The sequence below is a fragment of the Ochotona curzoniae genome, unplaced genomic scaffold (genome assembly GCF_017591425.1).
Source record: "Ochotona curzoniae isolate NIBS_2020 unplaced genomic scaffold, NIBS_Ocur_1.0 contig_2723, whole genome shotgun sequence".
Taxonomy (NCBI): Eukaryota; Metazoa; Chordata; class Mammalia; order Lagomorpha; family Ochotonidae; genus Ochotona; species Ochotona curzoniae.
The window spans coordinates 437,134-456,441 of NW_024465573.1; the positions used below are offsets into that span (position 1 = coordinate 437,134).

At 47.8% G+C, this 19,308-nt stretch overlaps 1 protein-coding gene across 1 annotated transcript in view; it reads left to right on the top strand.

Moving 5' to 3' along the window:
* Nucleotides 1–19,308, top strand: part of FEZ1 (fasciculation and elongation protein zeta 1) — a 45,104-nt gene that overhangs the window by 19,333 nt on the left and 6,463 nt on the right. Inside the window, exons 4-8 of the mRNA XM_040977155.1 lie at nucleotides 8,376–8,468; nucleotides 10,951–11,119; nucleotides 14,555–14,826; nucleotides 16,949–17,029; nucleotides 18,694–18,769. Coding sequence (XP_040833089.1) covers nucleotides 8,376–8,468; nucleotides 10,951–11,119; nucleotides 14,555–14,826; nucleotides 16,949–17,029; nucleotides 18,694–18,769 — 691 coding nt within the window. The remainder of the gene's footprint in view (nucleotides 1–8,375; nucleotides 8,469–10,950; nucleotides 11,120–14,554; nucleotides 14,827–16,948; nucleotides 17,030–18,693; nucleotides 18,770–19,308) is intronic.

Genomic DNA, 19,308 nt, shown 5'->3' on the forward strand with positions numbered 1-19,308 from the left:
AAATAGGAGATGGAAGTTCTCTCCGTCTCTCTGTTGCTCTCTGCCTTTCGTGTAAAAAATAAACCTAAGAGGAAAAAAAAAAACCCATGAAAATCTTTTTGTTCATGTGTTTAACACGTTATTATGTGTTTGATACAATGGTTATTCTACATTAAGTCCCAGATCTGCTGGAATTCCCAGACCTTTTTGTATAATTCTTTTGGTTCTCTCTATAAGCTTTTAGTATGCTTCTTTTTCCCTTTCTCATGTGCAATTTTACAGTCGTGTGCTTTATTGTTTTTAAAATGCCGTGTGGACTCTAGTGTACTCTCTGGGCCCTTTCGACTTGGAAGCCCGTGGCAGTGTGGGGTAGAATACTTTCTTGCGTTGTTTTTGTGAAAGTGAATGATCTATTTTCTGCCTCTAGTGATATGCATTTTTCTCCTGTATTATTTTGATGTGGTACATTTCACGAATTAACCATCAAATATTAAATCAAACGTATATTCTTGGGATAAATCCAACTAAGTCATGCCGTAATATCCTTTTATTTTCTTTTTCAGTTTTCTTTTTCTTCCCACAGCTTTAACGAGGGATAATTGGCATAATTATGCTGCAAATGTTAGCGTGCACAATTTGATAAGCTTTGATGCATGAATACGTCTGTGAAACCATGGTCATTATCAAGAGATGACCATGGCCATTTCCCTCCCTCTCACTCTTACTCTCTAGTCAGCCACTCACCTGCTTTGTGCAACAACTGGTCAGTTTGTGTTTTCCAGAATTTTATACAGATGAAGTCATATGGTAGTCTTCTTTTTTAAAAAAGATTTATTTATTTTACTGTAAAGGCAGAGAAAAAGATCTTCTTTGTGCTGGCTCACTCTCCAAATGGCTGCAATGGCTAGAACTGTGCTGATCTGAAGCCAGGAGCCAAGAGCTTCTTCTGGGTCTCTCACATGGGTGCAGGATCCCAAGGACTTGGGCCACCCTCCACTGCTTTTGCAGGCCGTAGGCAGGGAGCTCGATGGGAAGTGGAACGGCTGGAACGTGAACTGGCACCCATATGAGATGTTGGTGCTTGCAAATGGAAGATTATTAGCCAGTTAAGCCATCTTGCCAGGCCCCACTAATCCCCTTTCCTATCTGGGTTTGTAAATGTTTATGTATATATGTATGTATTTAGTAGAGAGACACACAAAGAAAAAGACAGTGACGAAGAGACCCAGAGAGACCTTGCTTGCTGGTTCATTCTGCAAATACTCACAACAGCAGGGGTTAGGCCAAAGCAAGACCAGGAGTCAAGGTTTCTGGGTTTCTGATTTCTAGGTGGCAGAAACCGAAATACATGAGCCATCACGTAGTGCTTCCCTGGTGCAGAGCAACCAGAAGCTGGAACAGGGAGGGAAGCTGGGAATCAAACCCAGACACTCTGATAGGACATACAGGCATCCCAACCAGTCTTCACTTATTTATTTTTATTTTTTGTTTGTTACACAGGTGAGTAGATTGCAGGCCCACATGGGCCACTGATCAGGAGTGAAAGGGACAGAGTGAGGGGAAAGCCTTTGCTCTCCTTCCTGCAGCCATGGGGTGGGGTGGGGGAATGTGAGTGTCAGACCACATCAGTGCCTGGGCACAAAGATGGTCCCCTAAATGTCATCCCAGGCACCTCATCCAGGGGATGAATGCCCTGAAGGTGTTACTTGAGTGGTCTTGACTGCTCTGACTTGTTATTGGTTTTGTTGTGTGAGTGGTGAGAAATTACTTCTAATGCCTGTTGACTGTCCATGTATATTTTAGTAGGTCCCTGGGCTTAGGTACTTTTTTTTTGAATATATTGGCTTGTAGTGTTGTTCAGTCTGCTCCCCTACTCCTTATCCTTTTGATGAGGTACTTGAAGTCTTCTGTTAAATTAAAGGAGACAATCACCTTGAATTTCGTGTGCCTCTGGATAGGTTGTTCGTCTTTGCATGGGAGTTGGCAACGGAGATGGCCCAGTCTTGCTACATGCATTCCAAGACCAGTCCTCACATCCATGTGATGCTCTTTGAAGTTGGGGATCGGGTGGCACAGTATAGTAGGGAAGACCCCTAAGATCCCCTATCAGGTCCATTCTCAAACTTGTCTCCTGTGTGCCAGCAGGTACAGCAGCCCAGCATGGCCCATCTATCCCCCTACTCCTGCCCATGTATGTCCCAGCAAGTGCAGCTGCCTGGCCTGGCTTGCCCCCAGCCTTAGTTCCCAAGCTAATCATTTGGTGTAGTGGCCTGGTTAGGAAGACCCCTAAGTACTCAAACCAATCTGTCCCCAGACCCGGCTGTCCTTTATGCAAATGGGTATAGTATACCAGCCCACTCCCAGTCCTGGTTTTTGCATACGCTGGTAGGTGCTGTAGCCTAATGGGAGAGAAACCCCTAAGAACTTCTACCTGTCTCACCCTCAGGCCTGGCTCAGAGTTGTAACTGTCAGGTTAAGTCTGCCCTGACGGTCTTTTTAAACTCGGGATAATTATTTAGAAATTCATCGTTGCTGTTGCATATATTAACAGTTCATTCCTTCTTATTGCCAAATCTATTATATAGACACCCTTTGCTTTTTCATTCTTTTACAAATTAATACTGGGTTGGTTTCAGGTTTTGAATTTGCACCTAAATCTACTGTGAATAGTCTTGTGTAAGTCTTTCTGTGGCCCTCTACTTCATTTCTCTTGGGTAAAAATCTATGAATAGAATGACTGAATCATATGGTTGGTGTAGTTGTGTAATTTTTTAAGGACCTGTTAAATTATTTTCCAGTTTGAGAGATCCAGTAGTTCTATGCTCTCAACAATGCTTGCCGTGACAGTGGTTTCTTCCAGGTTTCCCACATGGGTGCAGGGTCCCAAGGCTCTGCCATCCTCCACTGCTTTCCCAGGCCACAAGCAGGGAGCTGGATGGGAGGTGGAGTAGCTGGGATACGAACCAGTGGCCCTGTGGAATTCTGGCAAAGGCAAGCTGAGGACTTTAGCTATCAGGTTATGGTGCCAAGCCCTGCCACCCTCCCCCCGGTCTAGTTTTTATATTCAGTCTGAAAACCTATGCTTTTTGCATTCAGTTCATTTGTGCAGTGTTTTGTTCATTAACCTTTAACGTTGTATTGAAAGTTTAAGTCGTGCTAGCTTGCATTTCTATTTGCATCACCTTTTTTTCCCACTGTTGTGCCTCTGTTTCACCTTTGCTCCTTCCTTTTTGACTCAGATATTTTCAACATTTGGTTTGATGTCTCCATTGGATTTTATCTGTACCTCTTTGTAATTTTTAAGGGAGTGCTTATGTGTTATACCTTGCCCGATTGTTACTCTCGTCTATTTAGAATTCATATTGTGCCTCCTGTATAAAATGTGAAACACTTCGTAGCAGCATGAGTTCCTTCCATCCATCTTCCGTGCTATTGTTATTGTTTATTTTATTAGAACTCCACACTGCAGCTCTTTTTGCTTGGATAGTAAGTTGCATTTTAAGGAAGCTGATTTTTAATACAGATGCACATATTTATCCTTTCTGGTGTTTTTCACCATCATTTCCGTTCAGTCCAATAAACTCTGTAGAACACTTTCTGTAGTGTTGGGTCTTAGGTGGCAACTTTTGGCAGCTTTCATTGCTTTTATGTTTTCCCCTAATCAAGGGATGCAGCCTTGCACTGCCTGTGTCCAGGGTTGGAAACAATGGGCTCATGGATTTTGTGCTGATGTATAGTTGTGTATGGCAGGAAAGGCAAGTCCAACACGAATTACTCTGTAATGGATTAAAGAGACCAGCTCTTCTCTTTCTGCCCTCTGTGATCCTTTTCTTCAAGTATCGAACTTTTGAAATTGATCTTCTAATTTTTCTTCCTGTCATTTTCTACCTATTTTGTTTTACTCTTTAGAGAATTTGTATATATAGCTGATTTTCAACTCTATTAGAAAAATATCAACTTTACTAGTACGCTTTTGATCTTTAGTGACTTCTGGTTTTTTTAAGAATTGTAACAGGCCATGTTTAAGGGAAACAGAGCTTTTTAAAAGATTCACTTATTTAAAAGGCAAGCTACAGAGAGAGCCGGTGAGACACACTGAGAGAGATGGCTTCCATCTGTTGGTGCACTCTCCAAATGACTGCCACAGCCAGGGTTAGGCTAGGTCAAAGTCAGGAAGGAGCCAGCAGATTGGAGCTTCGCCCTGGTTTTCCACATGAACACCCAGAGTTTCTTCTGCTCTCTCCATTGCTTTTTCTACCTATTTGTTTTAATTCCCATTTCTCATGTCTGGCAATCCCTGGGCAATTTTTTTACTTTTTCTCTTTCTTGTTTTTTTTTTCTTTCCTTCCTGTCTTCCTTCCCTTCTTTTCTTCTTCTTCTTCTTCTTTTAATTTATGTATTTGAAAGGCAGAGATACAAAGATAAGAGACAGAGAGGTCTTCTATCTGCCAGTTCACTCTGCAAATGGCTGAAATGAACCAAGTTGAGCTGCCCCGAAGCCAGGAACTACGATTTTCTTCTGGGTCTCTCCTGTGGGTGCAGGGGCCTGAGGCCGTCCTCTGTTGCTTTCCCAGACCTTGGGAAGAGAGCTGGATCAGAACTGGAGCAGCCAGGACACAAACTGGTGGGTTTAAGATGTGCTACATCAGAGTAACTGCTCCTCTACACTGATTGTCAAGTTTTAAGCTACTGTGCTACTGTGTTACAGCCCTTGATGCAAACCCTTTCCCAAAAGCAGGAGAAGAAACAACTTGCTGAATGGCATTTGTCTGATCCTTCTCTGCACTCAAGTCCTCTGGATTCTGGGAGGAATGTACTAGAAATATGATTTCCTTTGGGAGAGCATAGGAGAATTTGGGCTTCTAAAAACATTCAGCCCCACGTGAGTCGAGCTGAAAGTTGTTTTTTTGCATGTAGCTCTTATTGCTGCACAAAGGGCTGAAAGTATTCTCAATGGCAACTTCAGCAAACTTCAGACATTTTGAGGTCCCTTGCATGTGAAGGGATTTTTGAAAATTTTATGAAAAGTGTGTGTTATGAAGAAGTTATTCATGGATTTCAAAAAACATTTTACAGTGGAAATTTTTTTTTAACCTTTTAATCCTGATTTTCCACAATTTTTTTTTTTGCAGTATCCTTGCACATCCATATGCATAAGTGCTGTCATTTTTCAAAAACCTTTCTCTCATTTTGTTAGTTCCCCCTTGGGCTTTCCATGCTGTCCCTTATAAGGGAGGGAAGATGGGGCGTCTATAAATGGTGTGTGTAAAGGAAAAGGAGTTGTTGAGAGATGACAGGAGCTATTGGAGCAGAAGGAGTCTGGTAGGATTGACAGGGAGTGCGGCAACCGGGCCTGGAGAGGGTCGGGAAGGGAGGAGGAATCAGAGCCAAAAGCTGGAGGAGCAAGAGCAGGTGCAGGGATGGGTGGGCAAGACTGCAAGGGAAGGTTGCTTTCACAGCCAGAACAGGGAAGAGGACTGGCTTGGGGGTTCTTTGTGTATTTTTTCCCTGCTATTTTGCTTTTTAGTGTCCAACTTCTGAGAGTTGGGAAAATTAGGCTTGAGTTTATCTCCCACAACAGGAGGAAGCCAGTGCGGCTAGAATTGATCGGTTTAAGGCTGATTTCCAGACCTCTTCTAACCTGGGATGATTTTCTTTAGGGTTTGTGCCTAAGAGAAGGAGGAGGAAGGCAGCTTTTCAGGTTCCTCCAGTTCAGGCAAGCCCAAGCTCATTAACATTTAAACAATGCGGAGGGTCCCTCCCAGCCTGAGGCTAGATGTGGGGAAAGGAGATCCAAATAACACTACAACCAACCACGACGCGGAAAACATCAGTGTATCGTTTTAATAGATTCATAGCCCAGACCATGCTCCCTTCCCAGTTTGGTTTATAAACTAGCAGCTGCTGTCAGATGCTTTTTTTTTTTTTTAATGCAACCAGAAAACAAAACTCTTTTTTCCTAATAGAAGCCTATCTTCTACCGTGTGGCTACCTCTTTGTCCCTAAGAAACTTCTGTATGTGAGTTTGTGGCTGTGAGCGGTGAACGTGTGGCTGTGGAGTTCTGTTCTGCCTAGTAGGGAGTAGTGGAAACCCGGCGGCTACCATAGGTGGTAGACCTGGCAGAGGCAGGAGCATCTGGGTTCCACAGCAGAAATACATGTCACCATCTGGCACAGCAGCCCCTTAAGTGATTCTGTCACCTGCCTGTCCTATCTCTCACCCAGGTGAAGCACAGATGGCTCTTGAGATACAGTTGCTAAATTTTGGATAATGACATAGTTTCTGATTCTCAGCAAATGGAGCTAGGAGGTGTTATGCTTTGTGAGGGGTGTCTGCCAAAATGAAACCCCCTTTCCCCGTCTCCCCCAAAGAAGAGGGGAGAAGCTTCAGAAGATACACAGCTGAGATTGCAACTGGGATCTTTCCTGTCAGAATGTCACCCCACGTGGGACCCATCAACGGGCCAGGCCTGGCAGGGCAAGGGAGATTGCTTCCTAGATGGGAGGTGGCTCTGCAGACCCGTTTGCTGGGGAGGTAGCGTGTCAGCTTCCTCTGGGGCTGTCCGGCTAAACTGCTGGACATGGAGCCGTTAGATGATTCAGTGAATACTTGGTGTAGAGTTTGAACGCAGATGTCAGCCAGTGGCAGTTTGGGATACAGTCAATCAAAGCAGCAATTCTGTGAATGTCTTATCAGACTTAAACATCTGAAAGCTCAAAGGCTCAATTTTCAGAGTCATGTCTAGGCTTAAGGTGTTTTGGAGACTGAGAGCAAATGGACAAGTGGATAGATTTCTTTTTCACTATTTTTTTTTTTAAAGATTTATTTTTATTATTTTTTCATTGGAAAGGCGGATATACAGAGAGGAGAGACAGAGAGGAAGATCTTCCGTCCGATGATTCACTCCCCAAGTGAGCGCAACGGGTCGAAACTATGCTGATCCGAAGCCAGGAGCCTCTTCTGGGTCTCCCACGCGGGTGCAGGGTCCCAAAGCTTTGGGCCATCCTCGACTGCTTTCCCAGGCCACAGGCAGGGAGCTGGAAGGGAAGCGGGGCTGCCGGGATTAGAACCGGCGCCCATATGGGATCCTGGGCGTGCAAGGCGAGGACCTTTAACCACTTGTGCCACCGCGCCGGGCCCAGATTTCTTTTTCACTATTTTTTTAAAAGATTTATTTATTTTTATTGCAAAGGCGGATATACAGAGAGAATGAGAGACAGAGAGGAATATCTTCTGTCCAGTGACTCACTGCCCAAGTGACCACAATGGCCAGAGCTGCGCTGATCTGAAGCCAGGAGCCTAGAGCCTCTTCCAGGTCTCCTTTGCAGGTGCAGGGTCCCAAGGTTTTGGGCCGTCCTCGACTGCCTTCTCAGGTCACAAGCAGGGAGCTGGATAGGAAGCGGGCCCTCTGGGATTAGAACCAGCACTCATATGGGATCTTGATGCGTTCAAGGCAGTGACTTTAGCTGCTAGGCTATTGCGCTGGACCCACTTTCACTATTTTTTTTTTTTACTGTTCAGTTTGTCCTATAGTTCATGTGGACAGGTTATTCAAGAGCATGTCTTAACGACGATTTATTGCATCCTCTGTCAACTGTGACAGCACGTTCAGATTCCAGGAACAGGACAGCGTTTCATCCAGTCCTGAAAGTTATGACTGTTTGTGCTGAAACAATGTGCCCTTTAAAACGATAACAAAACAAACTCCGGAAACAATGCCCTAGATTGACACTCCTATTAAAATAAGTGCCTTTGCGCTGTGTGTGTGTGTGTGTGTGTGTAGGGGGCACTGGAATATCATTCACTTTGACACGACAACACTCCTGGTTGGCCCCAGGGAGACAGGTCTGTGGGCTAAAGAACCAAGCCGGTGCTTTGAGTCGGAGTGGTGGCAGCCACTCCTCCCGCTTGTCCTTTCCTGGCCACGCTGGACTCAGTGGTGCATGCAGTGTGACAGGGGTACAACGGCCACTGAATAAACTCCAGACACTTCCTAGTATGAACAGTGAAAAGCTGAAGTGTCTTTTTTATGATTTATTTTATTTTCATTGGAAAGTCAGATATACAGAGAGGAGGAGAGGAAAATGTTTCATCTGCTAATTCACTCCCCAAGTGATTGCAACAGCTGGAGCTGAGCTGATCTGAGGCCAGGAGCCTGGAGCCTCTTCCAGGTTTCCCTTGCAGGTGCAGGGTCCCAAGGTTTTGGGCCATCCTTGACTGATTTCCCATGTCACAAGGAGGGTGCTGGATGGAAAGCATGGCTGCCAGGATTAGCATCAGTGCCCATATGGGATTCTAGTGCAGGCAAGGCGAAGACTTTAGCTGCTAAGATACTGCGCCGGGCCCTGGAGTGTCTGCTTGATCAGAATTCCATCTCCTCCCTCCCTCCTTCCAGATCCATGAGAAAGAGGAGGAGGAGGAGGAGTTCAACGAGAAGAGTGAGAATGACTCTGGCATCAATGAGGAGCCACTGCTCACAGCGGATCAGGTACGGGCTCTTCTCTCTGGGGCCTGGGGACCTCGTGTGATGATGCAGAGGGGGTTCATGAGAACAGGCGTGCCGCATGCCCCTGAAGCAGAAGCAAGTGAGGCGGGCAGTGGCGAGCGTGCTGATGACTCAGAGGGTTTTTAACAAGGAGTTAGAGAACTCTGTGCCTTCGTTTACCTGCCTGTTGGGTACATTAATGTAACTCCTGACTTTTGCGTTGGGAGGCCAGTCAGTGCGCGTTGGCTTCAGTTCCTGCTAAATCTCTTTGAAGTCAAGACACTCAGACAAGGTTCTCAAATGCCTGTTCTAAAATCAGAAGTGGCAGATGAAGCATCTCTGTGACGGCTATCTTCTCTCACTTCATGGGACACGAAACATTTAAAAGCTTCCAAAAGGGGTCCTGGAGATGCTACTATCTTTGTAAACAAAGGATGCTTCACATTTGATTTGATTTTGTTCTTAAAGACGTATTTTTTTTTTAATTTATTTGAAAGGCAGAGTTATAAAGAGAGAAGGAGAGACAGAGAAGAGAGAGTGAGTGAGCTCTCTGCTGGTTCATTCCCCAGCTGGCCACAGTGGCCAGGTGTGGGCCCGGCCAAAGCCAAGAGTCAGGATCTCCATAAGGGTCTCACACATGGGTGGCAGGGCCTCAGCACTAGGGTCACCTTTGCTGCTTTCCTGTGGGTGGCGATTGGTGGGAACTGGATCAGATGTGATGTGGTTAGGACCGGTGCTCATAGGGGATGCCAGCACACCAGGTGGTGGGTTAATGCATTGCACCACAATGCTGGGCCCCGTTTTTTTAATTTTAGTTTTAATAGCTTGTTACCTAGGGAGAATAATGTTGAGTCTCTGATTTCCTTATCTGACTTTGTAGTAAACAAATATCTATTGGGGCCAGTGCTGTGGCACCAACATCTCATATGAGCACCGATTCAAGTCCTGGCTGCTCCACTTCCGATTCAGCACCCTGATGATGTGCCTGGAAAAGCAGCGAAGGATGGCCCAAATCCTTGGGCCTAGGTACCCACGTGGGAGACCAGAAAGAAGCTCCTGGCTCCTTGCTTCAAACCAGCACAGCTCTATCAGCTGCAGCCATTTGGGGAATGAATCAGCAGAAGGAAGATTCTCTCTTTTCTCTCTCTCTCTCCCTCTTTCTCTCTTTATCTCCTCCCCATTTCTCTGTAACGCTACCTTTCAAATGAATAAATAAATATAATAAAAAGGTTTCACAAAATTGATCTGAAAAAGCTTGCCTGAGAGGCTTCATTGTCTGAACATGTTTTTTAGTAGACTTGTTGCTCATTTCTCTGGCATTTGAACTAGGTGAACATTAGGAAACTGAACAGAGCCCGACAGAATACAGCAGGGATTAGCAATTTTTCTTGTGAGTTGCAGGGGGAAAAGACTCCGCGGCACGAGTGCAGTGATAACCGCCCTTAGCGAGGCAGAAACTCAGCCGTCAGATCCTAAAGGCGGCCACGAACGTGGTTTTGCAGTGAAAGTCTGGGTGTCCCTCAGAGTAGAGTTGAGAAGTTTGGGAATAAAAGCAGAAATGGATCAAAAGAAGACTCTTAGCCCCCTGATCCGGGCTGAGCTTCTCAAGGAGGAAACCTGAATCAGAGACCCCAGGCCAGGCACCTTGGAGGGCGGGTGTCCCAGCACCCATGTCAGACACGTGCAAAAGTGCCCTGCGGTGACCAAACTCCCCAGGCTCCTTGGAGACCTGCTCTGGGCTTTCACCACTTTTATGAAGAAGCGATTCCCGTTCTCTGTCACTCACAGGTATTGCTTCCAGCTGGTGTCTACTCTTACCTTCCCCCTCTAGGAACTGTCCCGCATCTGTGGGATACGTTAGAGTCAGAATTCTTAACCTAATTTCTGCTCTTCAAACCCTACCTCCCCTTTTGTTATATGTATCATCTTTGTTTGCATTTCTGAGAAGCTCTGGTTCCTGTCTGGCTGAATGCTGAAGAATTAGCTGTTTTACTCTCCATTTTGAGTTATATTCTAGGAAGACTGCATGTTTCTGCCAGCCACTTACACTCTGATGGATTATGGGCAGGGTTTTTTTGTGTGAAAGATGGGTGGCCAAAGCATTGTTCCACTTAGGAAAGTGCTCAGCACATTGAAGCGAATGCTCCCCTTCAAACAGCCCTGTTTTTGCTTCCTGAAAGAGCGGTTGATTTCCAATAAGGCATCCTTCTAAATGGAGCTCTTGGAAAAGGTGTTACATTAAAGGGTGCTTTCCATTAAAGGCAGAGTATAGGTAAGCCTTTGGTCCATTCTATTTTTATTGGTATTCAACATTTCTTTAGAAATAATATTGCCTTAGGCATTCTTCAGGCAGCAAATTAGGGATGGCCCTCACTGATCAAGTCAGGCCAGAGGGCCCTCCAGGACTAGCGAGTCAAGAGTCAGCATTGTTTGTGTGTGTGTGTGTGTGTGTGTGTGTGTGTGTGTGTGTGTGTGCCTTCTCCAGGTCATCGAGGAGATTGAGGAAATGATGCAGAACTCCCCAGACCCTGAGGAGGAAGAGGAGATTCTGGAAGAAGAGGATGGAGGAGAAACCTCCTCCCAGGCTGACTCAGTCCTGCTGCAAGAGATGCAGGCCCTGACACAGACCTTCAACAACAACTGGTCCTATGAAGGTGAGGGCCTGGGGTTGGGCTGGCAGAGGACGAGGTGACCAGGCTGGGCCAGGCGCTGTGCCATGTCCGTCACATGTGACCCGCAGTACCTTGGGTTCAGGGATGTGTTCCTGTCTCAGCCTCAGGAGTACACTTGGCATTTGGGGATGGGAAGGATCTTTAAAACATATGCATATTTCCATGTTAAGCTGATGCAGAATAATTATACACATTTATGGGGTACAGTGTGATATTTCAATACATTTATACATGGTATAACAATCAGATCAGGGTAACTGGCCTGTCACCTTATACATTAAACATTCACAATTTTCTCTACTAGCTATTTAAAAATTTGAAAGAGAATATTAATAAGAGCACGTATTTTGGGAGTGATTTCTGTGTGCAAACCCTATTTTACAACCCTGCACAGAATCTCATGTACCTCACATGAACCCTGTTTGGATAGAGCTGAATCTTGTAGAGGTTGACTAGTCCAAGGCCACTGTGGAAGAAAAAGGGTTAATACCAGAACCTCTTCTTTACCCAGAAAAGTTGTCCACAAAGAAGGAAGAGAAAGGAACGATTCTATTATGGAATAAGCATTAAGTCATAAGGAGATGTGTCCCAGGCTGTCAGGAAAGGATTGTAAATCTCACTGTTTCCTGCAGCTAAGTGGGCAGAACCCATTACACTAAGTAGGCTCCGTAGCCTTTGCTCCCAGAACAGTCAAGATTAGACCACATTTCAAAGCAGGGACTCCCAGGCCCTCGGAGAACCCATCTGAATTATGGGAGTGGCAAGAGGCTCATTCAGTCATTAAGAAGATTTAACATTTGAAGAGGACAAAAAGGAAATTCTGAAAGAAAAGGGAGGTAGGAGAAAGGAGAGTCTGTTCCCTTGTGTTCAGTGGGGCCAGGCAGGCCTCTCTGACGCTCGCCTTTGCCTCCCGCTCCATTTGAAGACGCAGGGCCTGGTCTCCTAATCCTCATCAGTGTCTGGCGCAGGTTTGCACTTACCGTGGTCCTGTAAAGAAAGGGCTGGATCAAACGTGTAAGGAACAGATGTAACAGAGCCAAGACAGGCTTGAAAACAAACTGCAAGGAGGGGGATGATGCTTCTGGTGGGGGTATGGAGGAGTGGGCCAGCCTGGGCAGGGGCCCACACTTGGGCTTATTGCTGGAGATGACTGGGCAGATGCCCTTGAGTTTCCCACAGCTAAAGGATTTCAGATGAGAGACAGAGTAGCAGTGCACAAAGTTGAAGGAAGAGAATCTTTGTGCTGGACCAAAGCAGGGAGCCAGCCTGCATTCTACTCTCCTCCTGGGACACAGCTGGGCAGAGGGCTCTCCGGAGGTGGAATTCGTGAGATTCCCCCTGGAACTCTGCCAGCGCAGTATTATTGGACCTAATAGTTTCCCTGGCACATGGCAGAGAAGATTCCCCTAAGCTGCCCCCTCTGCCACCTCCCACTGATGGCTGGGACCCACCTAACATGGTTATTGAACAAGAACAAAACTTCAGATGTCTACGTTCTGGTTGGCTTTCCAGGTGTGTTTCTTCCATTTCTTCCCTCAGTCATTTGTGCTATATCCCCTCCCTATGAACTAATGTCTACCTTGCTGCCTAGCAAGCTGCTGGGATCTTAGGGACCACAGAGAATGTGAGTCGGTTGGGGTACACAGGTCTGAACTTGGCTCTGAAGTGGTGATAACTGAGCTGTGGTCTTGTGGGGCTGAGAGCCCAGTCTGGGCTTGGAGAGATGCTTAGCCAGTGCTAGCCCTGTGTGTGAGAGTACAACCAGGACCCTAGACAGAGGTGAGCAGAAAGCAGGATGTACTGAAAGGCAAAGGGCTAGTACACACTGAGACACGAGTGCCGAGTGCCGGCCACGCCCCGAAGGAGAGTGACTCCCACCCAGGCTGCAGTCATCCTGTCTGTAGGATAAAGGGTGGTGTTTGGGCGCAGGGTCTGATTGAATGTTTAAAGGAGACAGGATTTGAGGTGGGGTTGTGGCATAGGTGGTGGTCCCTGGGAAAATGTCAGTGTCCGGGTTGTGATGGAAGCAAGGCTTAGCTCCATGGTGAGCAGTGGATGTGTTGAGTCGGCGTGGGAGGTGAGGAGATTGGACGGTGTGCAGGGCCTGCTCTCTGCCCCTCTCTGACTCCTGGCCTGGCCCATGTCTGTCTCAGGCACAGCCTCCTAAAAGCTGTGTGCTGTGGCTCTGGAAGCAGAGGCTGAGCGAGGCAGGGTGCGGCCGCAGGAGGAGGCCGGCCCGGCAAAGCAGTGGATCTGGCTGCCTTGTTGCATTCACAGCTGCCCCGGTCACGCCATTCTCAGCCACACAAAGGCCCCAAACACAGCAGTGTTCAGAAGGGACCCATGGAAACAGCTGAGATGCAGGGAAAAGTGGCAAAGAAACAGGAGGAGGAGGACGTCTCCCGAGAGCAAAATAAAGGGAAAGCTGAACAGAGTCAGCAAATAGCCAGGCAAAGCAGAACGGAAAAGAGAAAAATGAAATGGGTTTTCAGTTAAAAATAAGAGATACCATTAAATAGGAATATATTTAAAAGGTGCACCCCAAATTTATTTCAAAACAGAAAATCTCAAGAAGTTAAAGTCTCAGGTCCAGGTCCCTTTTTCTTTATCCTCCCTTCTATCCACACCCCCATCCCAATCCCGCTGCTGCCACTTTTTAATTTATTGTATTCGTTTCTTTACTTGAAAGGCAGAACAATAGGGAAAGAAAAGGCATAAAGTTAGAGAGATCTTTCATTGCTGGTTGACCTACCCTTAAATTCCTGGCCTGGCCCAAGCTCAAGCCAGGAGACAAGAGCTCCACTGGGGTCTCTTACAAGTGGGGCAGGAACCCATGTGCTTGCCCCAGCATCTGAGTAGCTGTACCAGAGTAGCTGGGACTTGAACGGGTACTCTGATAGCAGGGTGTATGTGTGTGTGCATACGCGTGTGTCTGCTGGAGGGGTGGTCCTAAGCAGCAGCTTAACCTACCGTGCCACGGTGCTCCCTCCAGGTTCCCTTTTCTTGTCTCTGAAAGTAGCAGACTGCTCTATAGTGACTGGCAGGCAGGCTTCATTTGTCCCAGTCTTCCATGTGTTTCCCAAACATCTGAACACGGACCAGGACCGTGATTGGACAGGGGGCCTCAGATGTCTGGTGACTTTGTGGTCAGCAAGGTGTTGATCAGTTCTTGGGAATAAAAACCACTCTGCTATTGCTTTTTCTGTGCTATTGCACAGAAAACCTTCTCTCTGCCTTTTTCCCTCAATTCTTGACCCGTGTTACGTGAGGAAAAATTTGGAGATAAAGAAGAGGGGATTAAGAAAAACCACATGTCTGTCCCCCACATGTTTGTGCTCAGAGAGCTGTTCGGGGTCTCTCTGAGGGGCAGGCAAGGTGTGACTGCCGTGTCACTTGTGGGGTGTTCCTCCCCCGCAGGGCTGAGGCACATGTCTGGGTCAGAGCTGGCCGAGCTGCTGGACCAGGTGGAGGGAGCCATCCGCGACTTTTCAGAGGAGCTGGTGCAGCAGCTGGCCCGCCGGGACGAGCTGGAGTTTGAGAAGGAGGTGAAGAACTCCTTCATCACAGTGCTGATCGAAGTGCAGAACAAGCAGAAGGAGCAGCGGGAACTGATGAAGAAGAGGCGGAAAGAGAAGGGACTAAGCCTGCAGAGCAGCCGGATAGAGAAGGGAAGCCAGATGCCTCTTAAGGTATGTGAGCAGCCCCAGCGAAAGGCCAGGTGCCCGGCCCAGCCCTTCAGCCCCAGTGCCAACCTTGCAGTGGGCTCAGGAGCAGTAGCAGGGGGTGGGGTGGGAGAATGCCTGCCTCCTCCCCTCCCTGAGAGGGCTCGCAGGCTAATGGGGGCAGACAGGGCGTGCACAGCTAAGCACGATTGAAGATGGCACCTTGTTCTCTTCAGGCAGACCTTGGCGCATAGTGTTGGCAGGGGAGCAGTCTCAGCCCTTAGGGGCCAGATCTGTGTTTTGGACACAGATTACAGTCCTGGCAAGACTTCTCGGGGGTAGAAGAGGTGAGGGTCTTACAGGGGGTAGGTGATGTGTTGGTTGGGAAGGGTATCGCTGCTTGAAAAACAGCCAATGCCTTAGTAGCTTCTTGATCAGACTCTTCAAGACAGCAGTTCACAGCCAGAGGAGCACAGTGGGATTGTCTAGGCAGCTCTTTCAGAATGGCTGAGCGTGAGTTCTATCTCAGAGCCACTGATTTAGGCCTAGGCATGTGCGTTTTGGAAAAAAAGCATCTTGGAGGGCCCAGCGCAGAAGCGTAATGGCTAAAGTCCTCATGTTGCACGCACCAGGAACCCATATGGGTGCCAGTTCATGTCCCACCGACTCCATTTCCCATCCAACTCCCTGCTTGTGGCTTGGGAAAGCAGTGAAAGATGGCCCAAAGCCTTGGGACTCCCACGTGGGAGACCTGGAAAAAGCTCTGAGCTCCTGGCTTCTATCGGCGCAGCTCTGGCCATTGCAGCTGCTTGGGGAGTGAGCCAGTGGATGGAAGATCTTTCTTTGTCTCTCCTCTCTGTAAATATCACTTTCCAATAAAAATAAATAATTTTTTAAGGAAAGCATCTCAGATATTTTTTGGTCACTGAACGTTTTGTGTCATCTAAGATCTTGGTATCACTGGTTGCCTGAGCTTTACTGTTCTGTTTCGTCGTGAAGGAAAAAATCAGGAAAACAGAGGGGTCCTTTAGCTGTGAGGGACTTGTTGAGATAAGAGTCTTGACTCTTTTTTGTTTAAATCACATACATTTTTAAAAAGATTTTATTTATTATTTATTTTGTTATTGGACAGTCAGATATACGGAGAGTCTTTGACTGCTTTCCCAGGCCATGCAGCAGGAAGCTGGATGGGAAGGGAGGGGGCCCTCCAGAATTATCACTGGCACCCACATGGGATCCTGGTATGTGCAAGGGGAGGACTTTAACCACTAGGCTACCACGCCAGGCCTGAGACTCTACCCTTTTACTGTTATTTTAAACATTTGTTTATTTGAAAGGCAGTTACAGAGGAAGAGAGACAGAGGGAGAGATCTCCTTGGCTCATCCCCTAAATGACTACAATGGCCAGGGCTGGGCCAGGCCAAAACCAAGAGCCTGGAGCTTCTTCCAGGGTCTCCCATGTGGGTGCACAGGCCTAAGTACCTGGCCATCTTCTACTTTTCCCCCACTCCATTAGCAGGAAGCTGGATCAGGAGTGGAGCAGCTGGGATTTGAACCATTGCCCACACTGGATTCCGATGCTGCAGTAGTGGCTTAAGCCACTATTTCACAGCACTGGACCCAAGGCTTTATTTTGCAGGGCGGAGGGAGGATTTATTTTATTTTTATTTGAAAGGCATATTGAGACAGAGAGAGAAAGAATCTTCCAACTGCTGGTTTCTTCCCCAAATGGCCACAATAGCTGGAACTAAGCCGTTCCAAAGCCAGGAACCAGGATCCAAGAGCTTCTTCCAGGTCTCCCTCATGAGTGCAGGGTTCCAAGGACTTGGCCCATCCTCTGTTGCTTTCCCAGGGAGCTGGATCGGAAGTGGAGCAGTTAGGCTGCACTGGGATTCCAGTGCAACAGGCGGAGGATTAGCTTGCTACATCACTGTGTTGGCCTCCAAAAGCTCTACTCTTTATTCTTGCAAAGCTTAGGCTTACATTCTGGCCAAGATGGTAAATGTACTTCTGAGCTTCAGAACCCAGGGGGGCTGTTACCTGGGACAGCATGATAGCGGGTGAATGTGGGGGTTCAGTGAGGACCCAGGCGTCCCTGGGAGTGGCAGTAGCAAGGATGTGTCCTTTTTGAGTGTCTCCGCCCCCCCAGCGCTTCAGCATGGAAGGCATCTCCAACATCCTACAAAGTGGCATCCGCCAGACCTTCGGCTCCTCAGGGACCGACAAACAGGTACGAGCTGTTCCCCGCTCCCAGCTCTGCATCCAGGCTCTTGCAGTTCGGCCTCCCCAACCACGTAGCAACGGTGACTCCAAGAATTTGGAGTAACGCAATAAAGGGAGGGTTTTAGTAGTTTCTTTTATTTAGAATAGAGTATCTTTTTAAAGAAGCACATAAAATTTCTAAAAGTTACTCATCTTTTAGAAAGAAAGATAAAGAAATAGAAAGAGAGAATATTAGTTGATCATTTGCTGATTACTCCCGGAATGCTAGCAGCAGCTGTGGTGGGGTTCAGGTCAAAGACAAGAGACTGGATTTCAGTTTGGGGCTCCTAGGCAGGTGTCAGCGACCCAACTACCTGAGCTGTTACCACCTGCTGCCCCTCAGGCTGTGCATTAGCAGGAAGCAGAAACTTCATAAACCCCCGGGGGTGTGGCTGCATCTCTGCTGCACCTAACATCGTCCCTGATTTTTTTTTGTAAGGTGTATGAGGGTTGCTCCAGGGTTCTGGGGCAGTTTTTATGTCACAGTCTGACACTGCTTGTAGACCTATGGATTCATTTGTTTTCAGGACAGAATGCGTTACAAGGGTGTTGTGAGACATCCCATCTGAGGGTTTAATTCTAGCACATTGGCTCACCAACTGAGCAAACGCTACCCAGACTGCCTCATCAGCCACCCTTCTCTGATTGTAACCCCTGCTGTGGCGTCTCCTTGCTGGCTCCATTTAGTCAGGAATTTGTCTGCAAAGCAGCTGTGCAACTTTCCTGCATGCCTCTTATGTGCTGAGCTTTGCTGCTACCCTCTGGGGTCCAGGGTGAAAAGTCCCGGCCCTTCACTGGGTGCACAAGCTAAGAGACACAACCCGTGTGGGAACAGAGAAGTTTGAGATAATTAAAGAGTGCACATGAAATGTGTATTTTGTTTTTTTAATATATGGTTGGAGCTGAGGTGTTAGAATTTTGAGCTGCTGTCTGGAGTGAGATTGTAGGAACACAGCCGTGAGGAGCAAGGCAAAGATGGGCCGTTTTCTCAAGGCCATGCTGCCGGTGGCGGAGCTGAGGCTAAAACACAAGTCTTTCGGCATCTGTCACTTAGTACCGGGGACCTCCTTCACATCCCTCCGGCCTCTCTCTAGTGGTCTTTGATGTCTCCCTGGAATCCGCCTCCTCCTGAACCCCGCCCTGCAGGTGTTGCTGTAGGAGCACCTCACACCCAGCAGAGGGAGCAAATCCAACTTCTCAGTCCCTGAGCCCGTGGCCGTTCCCTTGCCCACCATTTCCCCATCATTTTTTGACCCGAGGCAAACTACTCCTGGAGTTACATTGTAAAGAACAAGAATATAGAAATATAAAATTCTTCCCCCCTCCCCCGCTCCCCCGAGATGCTCTCTGCTGCTCACTTGGAGGACAAAAATCTCTCCAGGCTTCCTGTACAGTGTAAAACGCCCAGAGTAGCAAGCATGTGGGATTTAGGGTAGAGGGAGGGTTCCCTTGACCAAAGGTGGTTGGTGGGGAGGTAAAGGGGCCGGGGGAGGGGCACGGTTGGAGGAGCGTATATCTTCTGAAATAGTGGTGAGCTAATGACCCCGAGGGCGGTGGATGACGCCACATCTGACGGGGGCTGTGTCCGTCGGGTCTCACATCTCGGGCCATACCTGCTCTGTCGGTTTACAGTATCTGAACACAGTCATCCCTTACGAGAAGAAGGCCTCCCCGCCCTCCGTGGAAGACCTGCAGATGCTGACTAACAGTGAGTCCCTCTCGTCCCCTACCAACTCACCTTTTCGCCCGATCCTCACACTTCCTGTGCCTGAGGCCCATGGCTTCCTGGGAACAGTTTTACGTGGGCCATAATTTGCTCTCTGTTGTCACTGCATATCCTGCCGCACAGGGTGAAATTCAGATGTAAGGGAAGAGAGTTGCTGGGAGGGATGGGAGAGCGTGAGCTGGTGGAAGAGGCTCAAGTGTATGGTGGGTGTGGGCTGAGGGGCCATGCAGGTGCAGGCGACTTTCCCAGCAGTTTTCTGGGTCACTCTTCCTGCAACATCACGCTGCTTGGTCTGCACTGGCATCTCTTGGGCCTGGCTGAGAACCACGGTTTCTCGGTGGGATAAGGTTAATGGGAAAGACTAGAGACTAGCTTTCCCTTCAGAAAGTCCTATTCCCTCACCCGTTCCCCATCCCGCTCCTGTCTCCTACAGCATCATGTGACAGAGAGACTTGGTATGGTCAAATCTCTTTATAAACATCGAATTGGACCTTCCCCCAGAGGGCCAGGGCTTGTGGTGT